We start from the raw sequence: 23,259 nt of genomic DNA, 5'->3' as shown, positions 1-23,259 counted from the left end.
ATTAAAAAAAAAAACTCTACCTAACAGATTACTGGTATGACCCTACACTAGACAAGTGCTGAGATTACCTCAGACATATGTTCTAGGATTCTGATTAAAATAACCAACATGCAGGGGCGCCTGGGTGGCGCAGTCGGTTAAGGGTCCGACTTCAGCCAGGTCACGATCTCGCGGTCCGTGAGTTTGAGCCCCGCGTCAGGCTCTGGGCTGATGGCTCGGAGCCTGGAGCCTGTTTCCGATTCTGTCTCTCCCTCTCTCTCTGCCCCTCCCCCGTTCATGCTCTGTCTCTCTCTGTCCCAAAAAAATAAATAAACGCTGAAAAAAAAAATAAATAAAATAACCAACATGCAGATTTTAAACCATGGAGTTTGTCCACCAATCGGGCCAGAAAAAAGAAATTTTCATTAAAATCTTGCTGAAGTGGCGGCCCCTGGCTGGCTCAGTCAGGTATGTGTCCTACTCCTGATGTCAGCTCAGGTCATGATCTCGAGGTGGTGGGATGGGGCCCTGCATCGGGCATGCACTGACAGCATGAAGCCTGCTTGGGATTCTGTTTCCCTTTTCCTCTGCCCCCTACCCCACTTACGCATGCCTGCCGAGTGTGCAAGTTCTCTCTCAAAATACATATTAAAAAAAAATCTTGCTAAAATGCAATAAAGTTGTTGAACATAATTCAGTAGAACTTACATACTTGCCCTATCAAACATCAAAATGTACTGTAGAGCTCCAGAATAGAATGAATTATGCCAACCAAAGAACCTGGTGCAAGAGTTTGTACTGAATGGTTCTGCTTTACACGAAGTCCTAGAACAGGCAAAAGTAATCTACCGTGTAAGTAATCACAACAAATGTTTTTTAGGGAGGGTGTGAGGGGGCTCAAGGGAATGTGACTGGGAAAGGACAAGGAATTGGATAACACTGTTCCATATACTTGGATCCCTACCTACCTCACACCATACGCAAAAGTAAATTCCAAATGAATTAAGCACCCAAATTAAAAAATAAACGTTACTCTACAATACAGAATATTTTTTACAGTTTTAAAGGAAAGGAAGGCCTTTTAAAACACAACATAAAATCTAGAAACCATATAGAATGGGTAGGTTGACAGTGCAGCCTGTGTTAAAAATTAAAACGTTAACAACCTGAGGTGCCTGGGTGGCTCAGACAGTTTAGTGCCCAACTGTTGGTATCATGATCTCATAGCTCTTGGGTGAGCCCTGCGTTGGGCTCTGTGCTGACAGTGCAGATTGGGATTCTCTCTCTCTTCTCTGTCCCTCGCAAAATAAATAAATAAAACTAAAAAAAAAAAAAATTTAAATAAAACAACCTAAACATCACGAACAAGTTTAAATTTTAAAATAGGAAAAAACAATTGCAATGTTTTTATACAGAAAGAGTCCTCAAAAGTCAGTAAAACAAACTCAGCAGAAAAGTGGGCAAAGGGCATGAAATGAAAAGGCAATTAAGAAAATACAGATGGCCAATTACCAGAAGCTGTTTAATCTATGTAAAGAAATACAAATGAAAACCACCTGTGGAGAAATGCAGATAAATATGATACCTCTCTTCTACGTAAGAGACAACATTTAAAAAAAATACATACCATTCAACATTGAGGGAGAATTTAAATAGACACTCCCCCTCCCTGTGGTTGGTAGGGATATTAAACAGTATAGCCTGTTGAAGAGCCATTTGTCAGTAGCTTTTTTTTTTTTAATGCTTATTATTTGAGAAAGAGAGAAAGAGAGACAGACACAGACAGCAAGCAGGGGAGGGGCAGAGAGAGAGGGAGACACAGAATCCGAAGCAGGCTCCGGGCTCTGAACTGCCAACATAGAGCTTGACACAGGGCTTGAACCCACAGACCACGAGATCATGATCTCAGCTGAAGTCGGCCGCTTAACCGACTGAGCCACCCAGGGGCCCCCATTTGTCAGTAGCTATTTTAAAATAAAAGGCACATATCTTAACCCCCCAATTCTTCTTCTATTAAAAGTTACCAAAAAAGATATTCCCTTAAATACACAAAGATATTTCTGATTCATGGCAGCAAAGATCACTGAAAATACCAAGTAAAAACTGGAAAAAAAAATCTCAACAGTCTAGTAATAAACTGATGAGCTAAGTTGTGGAATGTTGATATGAAACATTACTATTAAGCTATTTAAGAAATCAGGTCTTTTTACCTGTAATCACCAGAATGCCCGTAAAATGGTAAGTGAAAGAAGCAACCCACAAAATATTTTGTAAATTAAGACCTATTTTCTGGTTCCCCCCCCCCCCAAGTTTATTTTTGAAAGGAGAGAGAACACTAGTGGGGGAGCAGTAGAGAGCAAGAGACACAGAACCTGAAGCAGGCTCCAGGCTCTGAGCTGCCAGCACAGAGCCTGACATGGGGCTTAAACCCACAAGCTGGGATATCACGACCTAAGCCAAAGTTGGACGTTTAACTGACTGAGCCACCCAGGTGTCCCAGACCTATTTTCTTAAAGAGAAAAATATATTTGTACAGCTGTATACGTGTCTTTGTGCATTTTTTTAAAGACTGCATATACACAGGAAAGTCCAGGAAAGTATCCCCAACCTTCTAATAACTGGGAAAAAAGGAACTTCTACATTTTACTTAATACATGCCTGTGTTTAAAAAACAAAAACTGGGGTGCCTGGGTGGCTCAGTCGGTTAGGCATCCGACTTTGGCTCAGGTCATGATCTCACGGTTCCTGAGTTCAAGCCCCGCATCCGGCTCTGTGCTGACAGCTCAAAGCCTGGAGCCTGCTTTGGATTTTGTGTCTCCCTCTCTCTCTGCCCCTTCCCCACTCAAGCTCTGTCTCTCTCCATCTCTCAAAACTGAATAAATGTTTAAAAAAAAAAAAAAAGGTTAAAAAACATCAAAAACAAAATACCCACTTAGAATACTTTACTTCCTTTCTTTCTTTCTTCTTTTTCGAATCAAAAAGAAAAAGAGATCCAACAGGCTCTATTTCCCTCCAGGGTGACCATCTTTCTGTGATTTTCCAGTACTCTTTGCCCTGGCAAAGACATTTACTTGGACAAAGCCAAAAATGCACAATGTACTATAGACCACAGAAGTGACTTCATTCCAAAGTCAAGTCACCTGGCTGCTTTTCTCCAAGAGCTCACACCACACAGTGGGACTGACATTGGTCTTAGACATTTCAAACCCAATTCTTCACCACTGGCCAGACAATATAAAGATTTCATTTTGTTTTTGGGCTTGAGCAACAAAGCCACCAATTATCAACAGAACTTTCAGAACAGTTCAAATGCTCAGTTTTAGTGGATTCTTTCTTAAAAGAGTAGCTGAATGTTACTGAATTAAATTACTGAGTGAATACTGAAGAAAAAGAAAGACAAGGAAGATAGAGCCCTTGCCCTCCACAATCTCAACACTGACAAGGTGACATAAGCATTAAAGCAAAGTATAAGGAGGCAGGTCATCGCACTGTAGAAGAGCTAAGGAGGGAAGAGCTGTTGCCGATGGGATCACAGTTATCTGTTGATGGACAAAGACTTGAATGCAGACAGAGGGGGAAAAAGGGGAGGTGCAACACGTAAATTCAGGCAAAGAGGTTCAAGAAAGGAAACATGTCTGGGGCCTGACTAAAGTCCAGGATGTAGTAGAGGAAGGTGGTAGGGGTGAAGAAAGAAAGAGAGATTTGGTTGAGATAGTGAAGATCATTAATGCCACATGCAATGTGGCATTTCTGCAGTAGGCAATTTTGAAAGCAATGCTGTAAGAGTGATGAGCCTTGTTTTGGTCAGGTGGTACTTAAAAAAGAAGTTATGTTTTGCAAGTCAGAGAAATAGGAGACCCAAGCAGTCCTAAATACTCTCTATGTAAAGAAGAAGGTTAAGAGTCTGGACAAACAAGAGCTGCTGAGAAACCTACAGAGTAAAATGAACAAATACGTAAATACCCTTCCCGCTCTGAGTTCCTAAATACTAGAGAAACAAAATATACTAGAAGAATCTTACTGGAAACGCAAAGCTTCATTCCAGGCCCTCTGGAGTCACAGGGCAGTCCACAGGCCCCAAACACAGCCAAGTAAGCAGGCAGGCACATTAGCAGAGAAAGTAATTGTGAAGAGAGCTCCTAAAGTTAGCAGTGCTTATAAGATTCTCAATACCTTTGCTGGATCTCTTTGACGTCTTCTTGTTTCCCTCAGAGGTAATTTCAATTTCATCAGGATTACCCCCTTCATCTTCAATTGCCTAAAGGGAAGGTTAAAAAGAAAAAGTTAACCAAAAAAGGCAACATGCAGACTTGACTTTCATGGAGACTTCAGGAAAGGGCTGCCCCCCAACTCCTCTGTGGTCTAGCTCTATGTTGGAACAATGACTCTGGAGTCAGACTCCAGTCCTTAGCTGTATGGATTAAGGCACGTTTACTCACTCTGAATAGTTCACTCTGGAACGTGAGGCTAATAATTCACCCTAGAAGGTCATCCCGACAACTCTATCATCTGTGTAAATCAAGCGCTCAACAATCAGCTGTTTTAACACTATCATCACCACAACCTAGTTTATTCTATTCCTGGACCAAGAAGAACTCGAAAAGGGAAAAGCACTCTCTTCCATTTCCTACGACTTCACCCGGCAATGTGCTGTTGACCCTCTGTGACCCCCTCTCCATGCCGTGCCTACACTTAGCACTGTCTGGACAGACTACGTACTAACGCTCACGGGCTGAGATCATAGCGTGTGCGGCACAAGACTGGACTGAGACGTATTACCTCATCAGGTCACCCACACCTATGACTGACTCCAAAGGTCTCGCTCTTAACCGCTAGGGGACCCACCTGAAAGGATACAGAATTATCAGGCTCTCCTGGCAAGCCGGACCTCCCATCCTGAGAGCCTGTCCTTCACTTGAACAGCCCACACGCACAATATGGGCACAATATGCCCAGCACCGAGGAGGCACTCGGCAAACTGGTACTGGGCAGGTCGCTGATGACCTCCACGGACGCTGGGCTGTGCTTTCCGGCTTTGCCGAGAACCCTGTCTCTCGGTGCTATTCTCTCCTGTGAGCACGAGTTCTATTTAAACCCGCTGCAAACGCTGTGTTTCATTTGTCGGTGGTTTCAGGCATTCCAGGTTGGAAGGAGTTTTCCAGCGTGGAAGGCTGAACTTGAAATGGGTCTTAGGAGCTTCCCCATCTAGTCCATACCAGGAGCAAAGAAAGTCTCTCCCTTCTCTCCGAAGCCAGAGCAAGGAGGAAGAAGTGGAAGTTCCGCTCTGGGACCCAGGAAAGCACAACCAGAAGTCCCCCGTGTTCTTCCTGGCCACAGAGGATTCTGGAATCCCGCAGGGGGAACAGAGAACTGCCCCCGGACAGAAGGTGTACCGTTCTGCCCCTCTGTACGCCTCCCCTGGGTGCCGTGTTTACGGGACCATCTCTAGGGGCACTGTGGGCTCTGAGTCATCCTTACAGAGCTCGGCGAACTACACTCTTTGTGCTCCCTCCGCCTCTTCCTCATTTCCTTCCTGGAAAAATGACTGGAGAAGGGACACTAGGTGGTAAAAACACAGAAGAAAAGGAGGAGCAGTAGTTCCAGACTCGCTGGGGCAGGGGAGCGGACGAACACAAACGCGGATGGCGTTTCTGCACGATCACCGCATCCCTGAGAAAACGAAGGGGCAGAGGAGGAAGCAAAGACGGCTCAGGGAGGACGGTGCGGGAGGGTCCCCGAAGTCCCACACCCACCGGTCTCAGCCACCAACGTGACAGGAAGGCTCAACGCCATCCTATCAGCCTTGCAGCCCGTCTGGGGTGAAAAAAGGATAGAGGCCCCGATTTGCCCCTGCCGACGGGGGGCCCCGGCGGCTAAGCAAGCCGACCCCAACTCCCCAGGTGCCAACCCTCGGCCTGCGGGCACTTCGGTCAAGGTACACGTCTCGGCTGACGGGCTCCGCCGAATCTTGAACAAAGGAGGTCGGTATCCATGGCGAGAGAAACACACCAGCTCCAGCGAGAAAGGCCCAGCCGACTCTGAGCTAATCGACTGCTGGTTCTCAAGTCCGAGCTTCCTCGTTGGGAAAATAGGAACCCCCCCCCCCCCCCCCCCCGGCCCTGCTTCCTCTGAACGGTGGTCAGTAACAAACAGAGCCGTGACACCCGACTGTCTGGGAGCCAGGAGAGGGGACAGAGTCACAAATCACGTCGCCTGCAGGGGCCGCCGGCCGGGGAGGCCCCGATTCCCCGGGAGACGGCCCCGGATAATGCCGGGCGGACGGGAAAAGGCAAAGAGGCCAAGCGCCAACGCGCGGGAAGGGGAACCGAAGGGCCCAGACGTGTAGCTCACGCGTGCTTTCCGCGCCGGCCCCTCGGGGCTCCTCACGGTGGGGGTCGCGACAGTCCCGCCTCTGCAAACAAGCCGCACCGGGCGGGGGGCGGGGGGCAGAGTGAGCTGGGCCCACCGCCGCCCCTTCTCGTGCCACAGGCACCGTGCCAAGCCCGGTTCGCGCGACCTCGGCTGAGCCGACCGCGAGGGCGCCACCGTCCCTTCTGTCCGGGGACACACAGGCTCGGGGAGCGTCCGCGGGCTTCCACACCCGCGACCCGGCCGCGGAGCCCGGCGTCCAGACGCCCGGACGGGAGCCCCCACGCTGCCCGCGTCCGGGTGAAGGCCTGACGCGGTCTCCGCGCTCCTCCGGCCACCGTCTCTACCTACGGCCCCGGCCGCCACAGTAAACGCTGCCCTCCCTCCCCCGGGATTTTCTGGACCTGCGGCTGGCAAGCCCATAAACCGCTTTTTGCCTTTTTTTTTTTTTTTCCCCCCAAGCGTTTGGAAGCGCTCTTGGCACGCCTTTGGGGATTAGCCCTCTAGTCGAGGCGCGTCGGCCCTCACGGGTCAAGGCGCATCTCCATCTTCGGAGAACGCCCGGCGGCCGGCGCGGGTTCCAGTCCCGCCGCCTCGTCTCCGCGGCCGTGTGACCTTGGCCGAGTCCCCCGACCTCGCCCGGGAAAAGAGGGGGCCCGGACTTCCTGTCATTTTCGCCGGCTGCGACGGGACAACGAGAGGAAGGCCCTCCGCGCAGCGGCTGGTGCGGAAAACAGGGGCCCTCGGCCTAGGTGCCCCGCCGCCCGCCGCCGCAAGGCCGCGGCGCCGTCCCCGGGTCGCGCCGAGGTTTCCTTCTCCCTCCTGAGCGGCGCTGCGCTTCGCACCCAGGACCCGCTGGGGCTGGGCGCTCCCGCTGAGGCCTCGGAGGAGCCGGGGAGAAGCCCGCGGCGCCAGGCCAGGCGCAGGCCCCGAGAAGGGCCGGAGGCGGACCCAGAGACCAGGGGACTCCGGTCGCGGCCGCGAGGACCCCCACGCCCGCCACCTCCTGCCGCCCCCAGGGCCCCAGCTCCACCTTTTTGAGCCGCTCCATCAAAACGCTCTTATTGCCGCTCGAGTCCAGATTCCGTTTCCTCAGCTCCGCCCGCAGATCGATTACCCGCAGGTCGCTGAGGCGCCGCGTCCCGGTCTCGGACGAGGCAGAGCTCAGAGCCGCTGCGCCCGCCGCACCCGAATCGCCTAGGCCTGAGAGAGTCTCCGCCATTCCAGGGACCCTGGCTCCGCCGCCCACTTCACACAGAACCGGGCCGGTTTTATCTCGGCTCCTAGCACAAAATGGCGCCGCCTGCGAGGGAACCGCTCCAGCCGCCCTGGCGCGCCTGGCTTCTGCGCAAGCGCACCCGGCGCGGAGCCGACGCTGCCGGTCGCGTCTGCACATGCGTGGTGAGCGCTCGCCGGGCTGGGCGCAGGCGCGTTGCAGCTCGCCGGCCTCCCGCCGCGGACGGCCGCGACACATGCGTGCTGCAGTTACGGCGCCTGCGCGTTGTGGTGGGGAACGTGCGGTTGGTCGACGCGCGAGCGCGCGTGCTGCTAATAAGGCTGGCATGTGTGGCACGCATGCGCGGCCGGAAAGCGGGGCGGGAGAAAGCGAGTGCGTTTTCCTCTTAGGCGGCGCCATTTTGTGCTCAGAGCCGCTACAGCCGCCGGCGGTGTGGGAAGGAGGTGGCGGGGACGCGGAACCTGGGATGGCGGAGACTCTGGCAGGCTCCGGCGAGTCGGGTTCTGGCACAGCCGCTGTGGGGTCGGGTGCCTCGGAGGCTGGGACGCGGCGGCTGAGCGACCTGCGGGTGATCGACCTGCGGGCGGAGCTGAAGAAGCGGAACCTGGACACGGGCGGCAACAAGAGCGTCCTGATGGAGCGGCTCAAGAAGGTGAGGCGGCTCGACGTCCCGGGGTGGAGCAGGAGGTCGGGGCACGCCCCCGCGCGGGCCTGTCACCGCGGTTCCCGGACCTCCTTCCTCCACTCCCCCCTTGGTTCGGACCCCGGCCCGGGCTCGCGGGGACCAGGGGGCCCGGCTGTGTGACCTTGGTCCGTCACCGCCCCTCTCGGTGTCTCGCCTTTGATCCTCCTCGCAACCAGTGCCCTCGAGTGCCGAAAGCGCGTCTTGATAGCCCCCGACTGGCCCCTGGACTTGCTCCGGGCCCCGGTTGGAGACTTGGTTCTGTGACCTTGGGTCGGCGCCTCCTTCTCCCTTGCGCCTCAGTTTCCCCTCCTGGAGAACGGATGACTGAGGAGCCTTTGAGATGTTGCAGGAGAGGGAGCTGTGCTGGTTCCTACTCCAGGGTCTTCGCTCGTAGGTCTTGCGCTCGATGGCTCTTCTTCCAGGGTCGTCCTCTGGCTGGCGGGCGCCTTGGCGTCTTTCTCGGTTTGCTTGAGATGTTTCCCCAACATCCTTTGTAAGGTGTTGCTCCGTCTCCCCGCTTGTGCGTTGATGCGCCGCCCCCGCCCGCGTTTATCCCAACCCCGAGTATTGGTGGGGGGGGGGGGGCGTCTCCCCAACCAGAACAGGCTCCTTGCAGGACTTGAGTGTACCATCGAGATCCCAGTCCTGTCCAGCCCCCTCCCCCAGTCCCCCCCTTGTCGAACGCCACTCAGACTTTTGCCGAAGGTGCGTCTGGCGCAGGGTCGCTGCTGGTTACCCTAAAGCGGAAGGTAGGGCGATTTTTAGGGCCCGTTTAGAACCGTCATTGACCCCCGCTCGCACATCCCCCTGTGCTTCGGACCCAGCGAGGACCCAGACGCACAAGCCTTGCGGCTCAGGTAGCAGAACCCGCGTGGCTCTGTGCGAGCAAGGCTTTGACTTTGTGGGCGGGGGAGGCGTTACAGAGAACAAGGCGAGCCCTGCCGCGCTCCTCAACTTTGTTCAATTTTATCTCTCCTTCACAGGCGGTTAAGGAAGAAGGGCAGGATCCCGATGAACTTGGCATCGCGCTGGAAGCCACCAGCAAGAAGACGGCAAAGAGATGCGTCAAAGGTAGCGGCTTGTGCTTGTTGCCGCCTGAGGCCCGGTGCTCAGAGAACCTGCTAGCGGAACTGGTCTTGCCGCACCGCTTCTGTCCGCTTCTGTCCGAGGGCCGGGAGGGGGGCTTTGGTGGTTCCCGTCTGACGATTCCGCTTGCTTTTTGTTTTCATCACCTTGCGAGTAGTTCTGGGAAGACGAAAGAGACTTTGCGGGTACTAAGTAGGACACCTGGGCTCTTGTCGTTGGGATTTATGCTGAATTAGGGTAAGGCCCGCTCTTAAACCTGCTGTGGCTTCCTCCTCGGTTCAAAAACTAGGCTTTTTCAACGTTTTTTATTTATTTTTGGGACAGAGGGAGACAGAGCATGGACGGGGGAGGGTCAGAGAGAGAGGGAGACACAGAATCGGAAACAGGCTCCAGGCTCTGAGCAGTCAGCCCAGAGCCTGACGCGGGGCTCGAACTCACAGACCGTGAGATCATGACCTGAGCTGAAGTCGGACGCTTAACCGACTGCGCCACCCAGGCGCTTCGAGTTAAATATTTTTTTAACGTTTATTTATTTTTGAGACACAGAGAGACAGAGCATGAACGGGGGAGGGGCAGAGAGAGAGGGAGACACAGAATCGGAAACAGGCTCCAGGCTCTGAGCCATCAGCCCAGAGCCTGACGCGGGGCTCGAACTCACAGACAGCGAGATCGTGACCTGGCTGAAGTCGGACGCTTAACCGACTGCACCACCCAGACGCTTCGAGTTAAATATTTTTTTAACGTTTATTTATTTTTGAGACAGAGAGAGACAGAGCATGAACGGGGGAGGGGCAGAGAGAGAGGGAGACACAGAATCAGAAGCAGGTTCCAGGCTCCGAGCTGTCAGCCCAGAGCCCGACGTGGGGCTCGAACTCATGAACCATGAGATCATGACCTGAGCTGAAGTTGGATGCTTAATCAACTTAGCCACCCGGGCGCCCCAACTAGGCTTTAAACCGAGGGAAAGGACACCAGCAGGAGACTAAATAGAACCCAGCTGCTCAAAGGGTCCAAAATAGATTGTTGGGAGCGTTTACACCCAGCCTATTTTCCGCTAGTGAGTTGTTTCTTGTTCGCTTTAAGACTTTATTTTTAAGCAATCTCTGCACCCAGCGTAAAACCCCTGAGGTCAAGAGTCACATGCTCCGTGGACCGAGCTTGCCAGGTGCTCAGCAGTCAGATATTTTTTTCTCTCTCTCTCTCCCTTTTTTTTTTTTTGACACGTGATTCAAATACTATAAAACTCACCTGTTTACAGTGCACAATTCGTTACTTCTTAGTATATTCATAAGGCTGTATCACTGCTACGTGATTCTAGAACGTTTCCATCACCCTATGTAGAAGTCTTTGTGCCTGTTAGCATTTGCTCCCCATTCCCTGCCCCCCTCCCCTGCCGGAAGTGTGTAATTGTTCTGTTCCACGTAAATAGGATCGCACAATACGTGGCCTTTTGTGCCTAGCTTCTTTCATTGAGGGTGTTTCCAAGAGTCTTCTAGTTTGTGACATCTGTCAGTGGTTCATTTCTTTTCGTGGATGGGACCAGCTGTTTCTGGAAGTATTTAGTTCCACAAAGCTTTGAAATCTTGTTACCGTGATTGGTTTTCGTTCTCAGTTTTTGTATGGATAAGGACAATCTGATTTTGGAACTTGCGTGTGATGTGGGTTATTTTCTTGAAAGGTGCCACCGCAAGAATTCTCACTGTGGGCTATACCCTGTTCATCTGAAAAAGAGTTAAATTTAGGCAGTGGAGCACACCCGCTTACAAAAGGAGAAAGTAATTTGCAGCGTTTTCAGTCACTTCAGTTTACTTCTTAGAAGGGCTGTTCTAGAAGGGCTTTTGCATGACTCATCTGTTTAAAAACTTTGTGTGTTTTGAAAGGTTAAACTTCTGAGTTAGGTTGCCTTAGGGATTTCCATTTAAGCTGAATTTTAAAACATTAACGTGTTGTTACTGCTCTTGTAATGGTCTGGTATCTATACTGATTAGTCAAGAGAATGCAGATTGAGAGCCCTGTATCTGTTAGAAGTTGTGTCTGAAAGTTCTTCAACGTTTATTTATTTTTGGGACAGAGAGAGACAGAGCATGAACGGGGGAGGGGCAGAGAGAGAGGGAGACACAGAATCGGAAACAGGCTCCAGGCTCTGAGCCATCAGCCCAGAGCCCGACGCGGGGCTCGAACTCACGGACCGCGAGATCGTGACCTGGCTGAAGTCGGACGCTTAACCGACTGCGCCACCTAGGCGCCCCTGAAAGTTCTTAATGTAGGTGCTCATTTAAAACTTGGGAGGTTCGAGGCTTACGAGTCAAAAATGTTCTTGGCTCTTAACAGGGATCTTTGCATTGTTAGACAAACCAGATCGTGGCTGAGTGCTTCCAGTGCGTGTCTGAACATGTGGGTTGCAGTTTAGGTGACATTAAAACTGCTTGGACTTACCATTTTGTCAAAAAAAAAAAAAAGCTTTGGTGGTCTTTATTTCTGCTGGTATAAAGAAACGTTTATACTAGTACAACCGTAGCTGGAATTGGAGGGGCACCGGTCCCTTCCCCTTTGTTTTTCTGAGAAGTCACCAGAAGGGTCCTGGGGCCGAGGGCAGCTCCTGCAAGTTGTTCAGCTGGCATGCTCTTTGCAGGTGTCTGCACATGTGGGTGTTGGTATGAAGTGCCAGACCCTCTTGTGTCTTGGCTGAAATTAGATCTTCAAAGGTTACATCAAAGTGAAAAGTAGCTAGACTTTAGACAGGCAAGTTTTTGAAGCTTGTGGATGTGATTTTGAAAGATTACCGTTCTGAATTAGGTTTTCTAGCATCTTTGTCCGCCACCCCTTCAGCTTTTAGTTGCTGAAACCAGACCCTTGGAATTGGGGCGTGGCCCCTGCCCAGCTTTTGTCGTTCTGTTGGCCTTTAGGGAGGGCTTTTCTCGGTCTGCATCTGTCCTGTTTCCGTCCTTTGTGGGTACAGCAGGCTACTAGTTAGAGGTCCTGAAAGTGGGTGCAGCCACCAAACATTAAAAAAAAATTTTATTTTGACGTTTATTCCTTTTTTGAGAAACAGCACGAGCAGGGGAAGGATAGAAAGAGGGAGACACAGAACCTGAAGCAGGCTCCAGACTCCGAGCTGTCGCCACAGAGCCCGACGCGGGGCTCGAACTCGCGAACTGTGGGATCATGATCTGAGCCGAAGTCGGATGCTTAACCAGCTGAGCCACCCAGGTGTCCCGGCTGCCAAACGTTTTTAGAGCGCATGTTGCGAAAGGGAGTGCTGGATTCCCATATAACGGGAACCAGTGCAGCTGAGTCTTTAAGAACCGAACCAAGTTCTCAGCTGTCAGATGCAGCCAATAAACCTGCTGGTGTCGTGGGAGTGTTAATAATATAAAGAGCACAGTGCCTGACAGGTGATAAAGCTACACGTTTTGAGTGAGAGTTAACGGTGGCCCGGAGGGCGCGTGCGGGGTTACATACTGCTTGGATCTGTATTCAAAGATTGAGGTTTCTTCTGTTTAATTTTCTCATTTCAAAAAATTATGGAAGGGTTTAGATACTTTAGAAGCTGTATTAGATAGCTTAGAACATGTAAAACGTATACACGTGAAAGTAAAATTTTATCTCTAATTCTACCACTGTGTTTGAACCTCTGTTGATGACTGCCTTTGTTACTTTTACGTATGTACTGTAAATACGTCTTTGCATTTGGATGTATACAAACATGTACGTGCTATTTTTTTAAGTTTATTTTGAGAGGCCTGCTAGTGATGGGGGGTTGGGGGGGAGGGCCGGCGGGAAGAGAGAGAGAGAATCCCAGGCAGGCTCCATGCTGCCAGCACGGAGCCCAACGCGGGACTTGAACCCATGGAACCGTGAGATCATGACCTAAGCAGAAACCAAGAGTCAGATACTTAACTGATTGAGCCACCCAGGCACCTCTATGTGCTATTTAGTAAAAGTAGACGTACTGTACCTGATTCTTCTTTTTTTTTTTTTTTTTTTTATTGTATAGGCATTTTCACGTATTAAATATTCTTTAGAAGCGTGATTTTTTTTTTTTTTTTTTTTTTTTAAAGACCTTTGTGGTGTGCCACAGTGTTTTGCGAACTTGGCACTGTTGACAATTTGGGGTAAGGAATTCTTTCCGTCCTGTGCACTATCTTAGGTTGAACAGCATCCCTGCTCACTACCCACTAGATGCCAGGAGCATCTCCCGGTTGTGACACCAAAAATGTTTCCAGTCATGGCCAAATTCCACCCAACTTCCCCTGTTGACAGCAACTGGTGTCCCACGAGTGAACAGACTGTCATGATGTGTTTCCCTTTCGAATGCTTGGGCTATGTGTATTTCTAGATAGGGTACTTTTGGTTTTGTTCTTTGTCAGACATTTTAGTGTTAGCACATGCCCCTGTAGAGGGAATTTCTAAAATAAAAGGTTTGTACAATTTTAAGGCTTTTTGATCCACGGTGGAGCCCAAAGGTTTTACTTCTCTTCTAAGCCTAGAAGTTTCCATCCTCCTCCTCCAGCCCCCCTTGGAAATATTTAGCATTAATCCTAAGTAGTTCTGCATTTACAAGATCCAGGACGACCATTGACTTTGTGGTAGCCTTTACCTTTGTACCTTGCAAAGAAAAGTTCCTGAGCCAGAGAATGAGGAGAGGTGGTCAGCCTGCCTGACGTGGGTGGAATGTGTGGGAGAAGCAGCAGCTTAATCTAGTGTTATTTTGGGATGAAGCTCTTTGATCACCAGGTGGACTTGGCATTTGTAAGTGTCTGTTTGTTGGAAAATGCCCGTTCATCCTTTGCTCGTTTTTCTTTTGGGGTGTTTTTTTTAGTTTGGAGTGGTTTTGAGGTCTTTTAAAGTTAGATATCTCGTGCAAAACCAAAATGCTTTGACAATAGTATAGAAATCCTCGATTTCCACGTCCCGGTTGCAGCAAAATTCCACACCGTGGGAAAACGGGTCCTTCTTCTGTTTGCTTATGATGTATCCTCACCCAGGTTGAAATCTGTTAACGTGCATAAACTAATTAGGAAGTGAGAACCTAAATGTTAATCTAACTGAAAGGTTATTTTGTAATTAGGACAAAAGATGGAGGAAGAAGGCACAGAAGACAACGGCCTGGAAGAAGATTCCAGAGATGGGCAGGTACGTGGCATCGAAGGCGGAGATGCCAGCAGGAGCGCCACCACCAGCCCCCTGGTCGTTGACGCGTTTCCTTCTCTTTCCAGGAGGATATGGAGACAGGTTTAGAGAGCTTGCGGAATATGGACGTGATGGATGTCGGTGTGCTGGAAGAGAGCGAAGTTGAAAACAGCACCGCTCCCGACTTTGGGGAGGACGGCACGGACAGCATTCTTGGTTCCCTGTGTGACAGCAAAGAATATGTGGCGGCACAGCTGCGAGAGCTCCCCGCGCAGCTCACAGAGCACGCTGTAGGTAACTTGAAGACGCGGTGGAATGTGCCAGTAGCCCCGAGGCTCCCCAGTGCTCACGTGCTGCTCACGTGAGCAAGAACACCCTGCTGGTTGATTAGACCGCATCCACCATAGACGCTGAACTCGGTGTCTAAACCTTCGTGGCAAGTTACATCCGTTGAAACTCCGTAGAAGTCTGATGTTAACTACGGGAGAACTTCTCTAGAATTCTGAGGAATATTTTGATAAATGGGCGGGAGGCACTTTCTACGCATAAGTCTTAAAAGACTGATGTACTTGGTCAAAGTATTTTCCTTTGGAAAAAAGGTTTTAAAAATGTGTGGGATGATGAGAAAACAGGTCATAAGTTCATCATTTGGATTGTCCTGTTGGTGGTTTTGTTTTGTTTTGTTTGTTTTTTGAGAGAGAGAGCACAAACTGGGGCAGGGCAGAGAGAGAGAATCCCAAGCAGGCTCCACACGTGGGGCTCGATCACACAAACTATGAGATCGTGACCTGAGCCAAAACCAAGAGTTGGACACTTAACCAACTGAGCCACCCAGGCGCCCCTAAAGAAAACCACTTTTCATATCCTTGTGCATAAGGGAGGGCTTTAATCTTGTTACCAGTGTTGCTTTCTCAAGCTTTAACTTTTAGTATTTGGCAGAGACCTCTCTGTGGTGGCCTTCCTAAAACTGATTGCCATTTTAGCTTACCACCTTGGCATACTCCGTCCTCTTAGTTTGGTTGGTATTTTTTGTTTGTGTTTGTTGGGTCCCCCTCCCTTCCCCCCCCCTCCCGCCTTAACTGTTCTCGCTTTAAACTGGGAAAAAAAGTACCCTCGTAAGACTGAACTTTAAACCTTAAACCGTAAAGGTCAAAAATCACAAACTCCAAATATCGCTGCATCTCCGCCTAGGGTGCCATTGGGCAGCTGTTTTGCTGTCCTCTCTCAGTGCGATCCTGTTGTGTGTTAATTATTTCCAAGCATGAACTTGGTTTCTTCTTGGTTAATCAGATCACCCAGGTCATAAGCTTCAAACCTGGAAAAGGAAGCACACTCGGGAAAGCGTATTTTTGTATTTCACTTAAGGTTAAAAAGTTTTCAAATTGGGGGCGCCTGGGTGGCGCAGTCGGTTAAGCGTCCGACTTCAGCCAGGTCATGATCTCGCGGTCCGTGAGTTCCAGCCCCGCGTCAGGCTCTGGGCTGATGGCTCAGAGCCTGGAGCCTGTTTAAAAAAAAAAAAAAGTTTTCAAATTGAATACAGAAGATACCAGTTTGGTTAAATGTTTCAAATAAAGCCCCTAGGAGAAAGCGCCCAGTGGATGTTGTTTTTAAAGGTATTGTTACCAAGGGAAAGTGGAGAAGTGTGAAGTTTTTCATTTTCCTTTTGAGTTCTGCTCTGGAAAAATGTCTGGGTCACGTATGTGGACCACCAGTAAATAGAAACTGCCTGGGAAATGACTTTGTATGTTTGTGGGCCAGCACTGACAGCAGCCACCTTGTGTGAGACCCTGTCAGAGGAGGCAGGGAGGCCAACGATAAACTGAATAATCCAATGGTGAACTACCCGGTGGCACTAGCAGGTGGCGGCGGGTGCTAAGAGGGAAACAGACATGTAAGTCACTTAGAAACTGGTGAGGTATGGGGTGCCTGGGTGGCTCAGGTCATGATCTCATCAGTTGATGAGTGCGAGCTGTGCTGACAGCTCAGAGCCTGGAGCCTGCTTCAGATTCTATGTCTCCCTCTTTCTCTGCCCCTTCCCTGCTCACGCTCTGTCTCTCTCTGTCTCAAAAATAAATAAACATTAAAAAAGCAACTGGTGAGGTATATAGGCCTTGACCTTCATAACTTTGTCTCCATTAAGCGGTCTTCCATTTTTGTCTTTCAGGTGGATGGGGAGGGCTTCGAGAATACTTTGGATGCTTCATCATTGGACTTCAAAGTACCTCCGGTAAGTTACCACCTGCTTGTGCGTGGTTGGAAACATCAGGCGGGTGTTTAATATTCCATAGTGAAAAAGGATGTGCGTCTGTAAAAAATTGATTTGAACACTGATTTTGAGCCAAAGTGCCTGGAGTAAGAGGTTAAGCCAAACAAGTTACAGTCTTGCTTTTTGTATTCTCCTGGGGGCATGTTAATAACCAAAAAGAAAGTAACTAGAAAAGAAAAGAAGTTCATCAGGGAGAAGGCAATAAAAACTCCCGAAAGGCTTCCCGGAGGAGCCCAACCCAAACTGAGGTCTGACACATAGGTCAGGATTTAATCCAGAGAAAGGGGAAAGAGGACTTTGGGCCCGAAGGGAGAATGGCTGGTTGTAGGGGTGGAGGATGCAGGAGTGAGACTGCAGACGTTGGTGGGCCTGACTACCCTCATCTGGGGTCAGGGAAAAGATTTGGCCCGCTGTCTTAAGTACAGTGGGGAGCCAGGGAAAGGATTTGAGAAAACAGATGGTTTTGTTGACAGGTTCCAGTGATAAATAACAGCTTCTTTGGAGAGAACTAGATCTTACTCAAATCTGGCATGATGTATAAAGCAGTAGTCGACTGTGTGACCTCTCACTGTGGCAGTTGTTGCCCTCTCCAGAGGCCCTTCGGTCAGCTCAGACTTGGGTGGGGTGGCCACACCCTCCCCGGGGAATTCGAATAGGCCAAGTGTCACTGCTGCCTGCCAGGCTTTGCTGGGGAGAAAGAAGCCAGCAAAATGGGTTTGTTCTCATGGAAATCATCCTAGAATGCAACACGGTGTCTTGACTGGAACCACTGGAGAAAGTCGTTTGAAACGGGCATTTATTCACACTTGATTGAAGCTGTGTCTGCCAGGGAAAGGTATCTGCCCTGTTTCTAAGTGCCTTGTGGATTTTTTTCTCTTTTCTTTTTTCAAAATAGGATATTGAAGAACCTCTCTTGGAGCCAGGTACTGATAAGAGAAACACGACAGTTAATGGTTTGAAAGTTTTCCCACTCTTGTTTTTCAAGCTGTCTATATATTCTAAGCTGTGTATGGTCATGTAAATTATTTTAATGGTGGACAATCCAGATCGTACGAGGATCAGAGATTGGAAACCCACTCGTATCACCAGATCTGTGGAAGTGCCGTTCTGGTTTCTGGAGGTCAAATATATTTGGTGAGATGTAGTGATTATTTTCATCTCTCTAACCACGTAGAGTGGCATTTTAAGTAATTTCCCCCTGTGATTCTTCCATGTGTTTCTACACATGAAACAGATCTTGTGATATTTTGCCCCAGTCTTTCTGAGTGATAACAGTTAAGGCAGGATAAAAAGCGGTTGTCAGGGCACTTTTAACCCGAGAAGTGACTGGATTCTAGAAGAGGAAACAGTTTCTTCAGGAAAATTTCCAACGTGTCACTCCCCTTCCGGACTGCGTGTCTATCTCCTGCCGTCGGAAGAGATTCTGGGTTTCATGTCGGACTGTCCCGTTAAAAGAAATTCGAAGAAATTTGGAAACTGAGCTGTCGTCAAACGGTGATCGCATTCGGTTCCGCACCTCGGACACTGGGAAAATAAGTCGAAGACCCACACTTGAACAAAAACCTGACGAAGACTGTCGAGAAGCAGCCACGTGGTTGTAGGTGTTTAAATCTGTGGGGGCCTTTTCTCTTCCATGTAGCGTAGCGGCTTACTGTAGCAGTCGGTTGGAGCGCAGGTAGTGTAACCAGTGTAACTTTGTGTACCCGCGGGTTTTCCAATCTCTGTGTAGCTAGCGGTTCTCTTCGTGTTAGCGTGGCAGCCGTGCCGGTTCCGCATTTGTGATTGCTTTATTTCCCTGGTAATTAAACCTTGTGCCATTCTATTCCTGTTAAATCCGTAGAAAATGAGAAAATACTCGACATTTTGGGGGAAACTTGTAAATCTGAGCCAGTAAAAGAAGAAGGTTCCGAGCTGGAGCAGCCCTTTGCACAGGATACAAGTAGCGTGGGGCCAGACAGAAAGCTTGCGGAGGAAGAGGACCTTTTTGGCAGCGCCCATCCGGAGGAGGGTGACTTAGATTTGGCCAGCGAGTCAACAGCACGAGCTCAGGCGAGCAGGGCAGACACCCTGTTAGCGGTAGTGAAAAGGGAGCCCGTGGAGCAGCCGGGCGATGGCGCGCGGACGGACTGTGAGCCTGTAGGGCTAGAGAAGCCAGTTGAGCAGAGTAGTAAAGCCTCAGAGCACACGGAAGCCTCTAGCGAGGAGGTCGCGGAAGCGCCCCAGGAAGCCTCAAGCCCAGACCCCAGAGATAGCAAAGAAGACGTGAAGAAGTTTGCTTTTGAAGCTTGTAATGAAGTCCCTCCGGCTCCTAAAGAGTCCTCAGCCAGTGAGGGCGCTGATCAGAAAATGAGGTTTGTTTTTTCTCAGTTTTAGACCAGACGCTATCTCCTTTTCATTGGTCATTTAATGACACACATAAGCTGTTTTTTCTGCAATTGGCCAGCCAGACTGATGCAATTGTAGTTTACTTCTAAACGATGTTTTATATCTCTCTGTGTATTTTTAATGGGTGAACCTATTTCTTTTCTTTTTCTCAACCTATTAACGGTTGTGTTCTTAAATTGTTAACTCTTATCTTCGGCTAAATCCAATTGACTTTTAAGAATCTGACATTGTATTTTGGGGGTCAGATTTCCTATAAAAGCTTGCAAAGGTGTCTTAAAATTTTATTTCAGACTAATTTTCTGGTAGGTATTCAGTTTTAGCACATACCATACTTTTAATTTAGTTCTCTTTCATTTTTTTCCTGTGTGAGTAACATTAACTTTTGTCTCTAGCTCTTTTAAGGAAGAAAAAGATATAAAGCCAATCATTAAAGATGAAAAAGGTATGATTTAACTTGTGTGGCAGGGAGCCGCCTGTGGATCCCTTATTTCGGGAGGGAGGGGCCTACAGGTACCCACATTTGGGATCCAGTAGTTGGTTTGATTGAGGATTACCGGAAGTTCCATCTAGCAGTATCTTGAGAGACTAGATGTAAATGTTGGTGAGCTTCTGTGGTTTCTGTCTCTGTCGTGGGTGTCATTTATGAGATACTGAAAGTCTGACTGCACTGCGTCCTATTCTCATCCTGTTCTGCCCATTATAATAATGGGACAAGGTTGTAGAAACTGCCATCTTGGGTGAGAATTGGGCACCAGTAGTCATTTCCATTTGTAACTGACGTGGACCTGAGGATTCCTTGAGTAAGGAAGCCGTTTCCGCAGTCCGTATTTTTGGTCTTCCGTGTGTTGGCAGTTGAAATTGGATGTGGCTGGGGTTTAAGAGAGGGCCACGTTCTGAGGCACGCCGTGCTTCCTGTTAGGCCTGGAGGCAAAGCCTGATCCTTTCCCTCCTGCCCCAGGTCGTACCGGAAGCAGCTCTGGCAGGAACCTGTGGGTCAGTGGACTGTCCTCCACAACTCGAGCGACAGATCTGAAGAATCTGTTCAACAAGTATGGAAAGGTACGTGCTCCCTTAACGTCCTGCCACCCAGCCTCTATTTGGCATTAAAAAATAAGCTCAGAGTTTGGGGAGTTCTTTTTTCTATCGTTAATCTGGTCGGTGGTCTTTTTTGTTTTTTTGGGCTTGTATGTTTCTACATGTGTGTGTACGTGCACACATACATGTGTATGGAAAACAGAACCCCACAAGGTAGTGGGCCTTGTTTCCCAGTTGAGAGTGGGGAACAGCCAACAGGTAGTTCGTTGTGTCACGGAAAATGTATGTAAATAGCTGCAGTCTAAACGTTGCTGTGGTTCATTCTAACTTGTCTTAAAGAAACTGCTGTTTTTGTGGCCCATATACAACTTAAAAGCTGGCATGCTGGATTGTTTTCCTGAACAGTAAGTGACGAGTTAACTATATATATTCTGGCGTTTTTAAACCTATAGTTCAAAAACTGGAACACGATAGTGGTTTAAAAATATATCAACTAATACGCTGTCCACAGGGGCAGGAAGAAAATAATACAATTTAGAAGCTTTCTGAGGACTAGAGAACGTTTAAAACCGATTTTCATCATCCTGGAATTAGATAGTGAAGCAGTCTCATTTTAGGGCAGGAGGACTGCCCTGGTCTTGTGGGTGCCTGTGGGGAGTGGCCCTCCAGGGGGGGAGCAGGTGTGGGGTTCCCCCACACACACACACACCCCCAGCATGGAGAAGCTGCCGGGAGTCCAGGCGGAGCTTCACAGATGTCCTGGATGCCCTGGGCCTGTCTTTGCTCAGGTCTGTGTTCCTGACTAGACATCAGCAAATGTGTCAGTGACTTAAGTGGACAGGACCCAGAAGCAGTGTCTGTAAGATGAATTTTTCTTCACAGTGAATGTCTTTCACAAGGGTTTCAAACTGACGCTGTAACCTATTCGTCGGTTATTTACTTGACTTAGACACCAATTATGAAACCTAACAGCACATAGGAGGTCACGTCCTCATAGGTCTTAACAGTCTGATGGGGAAATCGTTGAAGAAGTAAATACAACAGGGGTGCTTGGGTGGCTTCAGCTCGGGTCATGATCTCACGGTTTGAGTTTGAGCCGTGCATCGGGCTGGGCTCTCTGCTGGTTAGCACAGAATCCGCTTCAGATCCTCAGTCTGCCTCTCTCTGCCCCTCCCCTGCTTGCTTGCTCTCTCTGAAGAATAAACATTGAAAAAAAAAGTAAACATAGCCCAAACGATGGGTTTATTCAAGGAAGTTAACAGCATGCCATCAGCGTTTGGGAGGGACACCAGATTTAGATGTGGGTCTGGGGTTTGGCGCACCTTGCCGAGTAAGTGCTGTTTAAGTGAGGCCTGGGTGATTCTGGAGTTGACCTTGCCCACAGGTCTCAGCTGTGGACTAGAGCAGTGGCACGGAGGCCCTGTGGTGGGACAAGTCTGTATTTTGGATCAACTAATCGGAGGCTGCTGTGGGGGGCAGAGGGCGAGGCCAGGGGACAGGGACAGGTGAGGTTGTCTTGGATTCTGCTCTCGTGGCCATCAGAAGCGATGTCCTTGCAAGGGTACTTAGTTTGGTGGGGAAGTCACATGACCCCACAATTGGCTCAGCCCCTTGACCTTGAGGAGAGTGAAGAATGGGAAATTCATCTCTGAGAGAAGTGACATCTGTCCCCTTCAGAAAGTCCCCTTTGGCCCTGTGTGAGGTGCTCTGGACGGAGCGGGGCTCTCCTCTACTGGGAGAGCAGCGCTGCTCCACACCTGCGGGCGGGAACACGGACCCCCGCATCTGCTGCGAACCTAGAGATGATGGAACGTTCCTCCACCCCACCCCCACCATCATCGCACAGGTGGGGACGTTGGGGTCCGGAGAGAGGAGAGGACTTGCTCACGTTGACCTGAATCAGGTGGTCGGGGCCAGACTCAGGGCTCTGCACTCGCGTAGGTGCGGGCTCTCCCCTCAGTTCTCTGCACATCCCATGGGAACATTCACGTGTAACACAAGCACGAGCATAGTGGAGTTTGAGTCTGCTCTGGCTCTGTCTTCTCTCTGACCTATCTATTTCTTGGCCTCCTTGCTTCTCTTGCTGCCTTTTGCATTGAGTGCTTTTTAGGAGTTGTTCTGCCGTAGCTGTAACTCGTGTATGGGACTAGTGTTACTACGGCCTGGTTTCTGGAGGTTGTAAAATTTAGTTGTTTGAGTTTTTCCTTGTTTCTTGATGTGGACTTCCATCACCGTGAACTTCACTCTTCACTGCTTTTGCTACATGCCATAATTATTGTGTGTTGTATTTACTTTTCGTTTGTTTCAAGGTGTTTTTTTTTTTCTGACTCTTTTTTTTCACTTATTGGTTGAACTATAACATTTCTCTTTGATAGCCGCATTTAGGAATTCTATTACAAGGTTCAACTTGGGGTGTCTGCGTGGCTCGGTCAGTTAAGCGTCTGACTCTTGATTTTAGCTCAGGTCACGATCTCACGGTTCGTACGATCGAGCCCCACATCAGGCTGTGTGCTGACAGTGCGGAGCCTGCTTAGGATTCTTTCTCCCTCTCCCCTGTGTGTATTCCCCCCTCACCCCTCTTAAAATACATAAATAAACTTAAAAAAAAAAAGACCCAATTTAGCCCAGTCTATCCCTTCAGTGATAATCTGATCCCTGGAGGCGTGCGAACCTTGTAACAGTGCACCTCCGTTTTCCCTCCCAGCCTTTTTGGTCTTGCCATCGTGGTCTGTTTTCTATTTAATAACGCAGTACGTTATTGGCTTATTTACATGTGTAATATGCTTTGTGCTTACACCTCAAAGAGGTACATAAGTAAGAAAAAACAGGGACTTTTCAGTTACCTATGTGTGTATCTTTTGAGGTGCTCTTTATTCCCTTTTGTTGACATCCAAGTTCCTGTTGGGTATTATTTTATTCTATCTTTAAAACCTTCCTTAAGGTACAGGCTTGCCAGTGATAATTTCCACTGCTCTTGTGGGTCTGGGAATGCCATTCTTTTGCCTTCGTTTGGAAAACTCTGTTTGCCAGGTGCCAAATTCCAGGTTCCTTGATTTTTTTTTTTTTTTTTTTTTTTTTTTCTGG

At 49.2% G+C, this 23,259-nt stretch overlaps 2 protein-coding genes across 4 annotated transcripts in view; one reads left to right on the top strand and one right to left on the bottom strand.

The window, feature by feature from the left end:
- Nucleotides 1-7,703, bottom strand: part of SAFB (scaffold attachment factor B) — a 36,888-nt gene extending 29,185 nt beyond the window's left edge. For both annotated transcript variants that reach the window (XM_047835522.1, XM_047835531.1), the window contains exons 1-2: nt 7,382-7,703; nt 4,153-4,237 (exon numbers count right to left, since the gene is read on the bottom strand). In XM_047835522.1, the coding sequence (XP_047691478.1) occupies nt 4,153-4,237; nt 7,382-7,570 (274 nt within the window). In that variant the 5' untranslated portion in view covers nt 7,571-7,703. The remainder of the gene's footprint in view (nt 1-4,152; nt 4,238-7,381) is intronic.
- Nucleotides 5,436-23,259, top strand: part of SAFB2 (scaffold attachment factor B2) — a 36,206-nt gene continuing 18,382 nt past the window's right edge. The window contains exons 1-9 of one of the 2 annotated variants that reach the window (XM_047835552.1): nt 7,975-8,237; nt 9,254-9,341; nt 14,428-14,492; nt 14,576-14,779; nt 16,654-16,716; nt 17,651-17,678; nt 18,596-19,106; nt 19,533-19,582; nt 20,099-20,199. In XM_047835552.1, coding sequence (XP_047691508.1) covers nt 8,052-8,237; nt 9,254-9,341; nt 14,428-14,492; nt 14,576-14,779; nt 16,654-16,716; nt 17,651-17,678; nt 18,596-19,106; nt 19,533-19,582; nt 20,099-20,199 — 1,296 coding nt within the window. In that variant the 5' untranslated portion in view covers nt 7,975-8,051. Of the gene's footprint in view, nt 5,447-7,974; nt 8,238-9,253; nt 9,342-14,427; nt 14,493-14,575; nt 14,780-16,653; nt 16,717-17,650; nt 17,679-18,595; nt 19,107-19,532; nt 19,583-20,098; nt 20,200-23,259 lie in introns of those variants that run through there. The other variant, XM_047835560.1, reaches the window with a different exon arrangement.

The sequence above is a fragment of the Prionailurus viverrinus genome, chromosome A2 (genome assembly GCF_022837055.1).
Source record: "Prionailurus viverrinus isolate Anna chromosome A2, UM_Priviv_1.0, whole genome shotgun sequence".
Lineage (NCBI taxonomy): Eukaryota > Metazoa > Chordata > Mammalia > Carnivora > Felidae > Prionailurus > Prionailurus viverrinus.
This window is presented reverse-complemented; position numbering and strand designations above follow the sequence as displayed.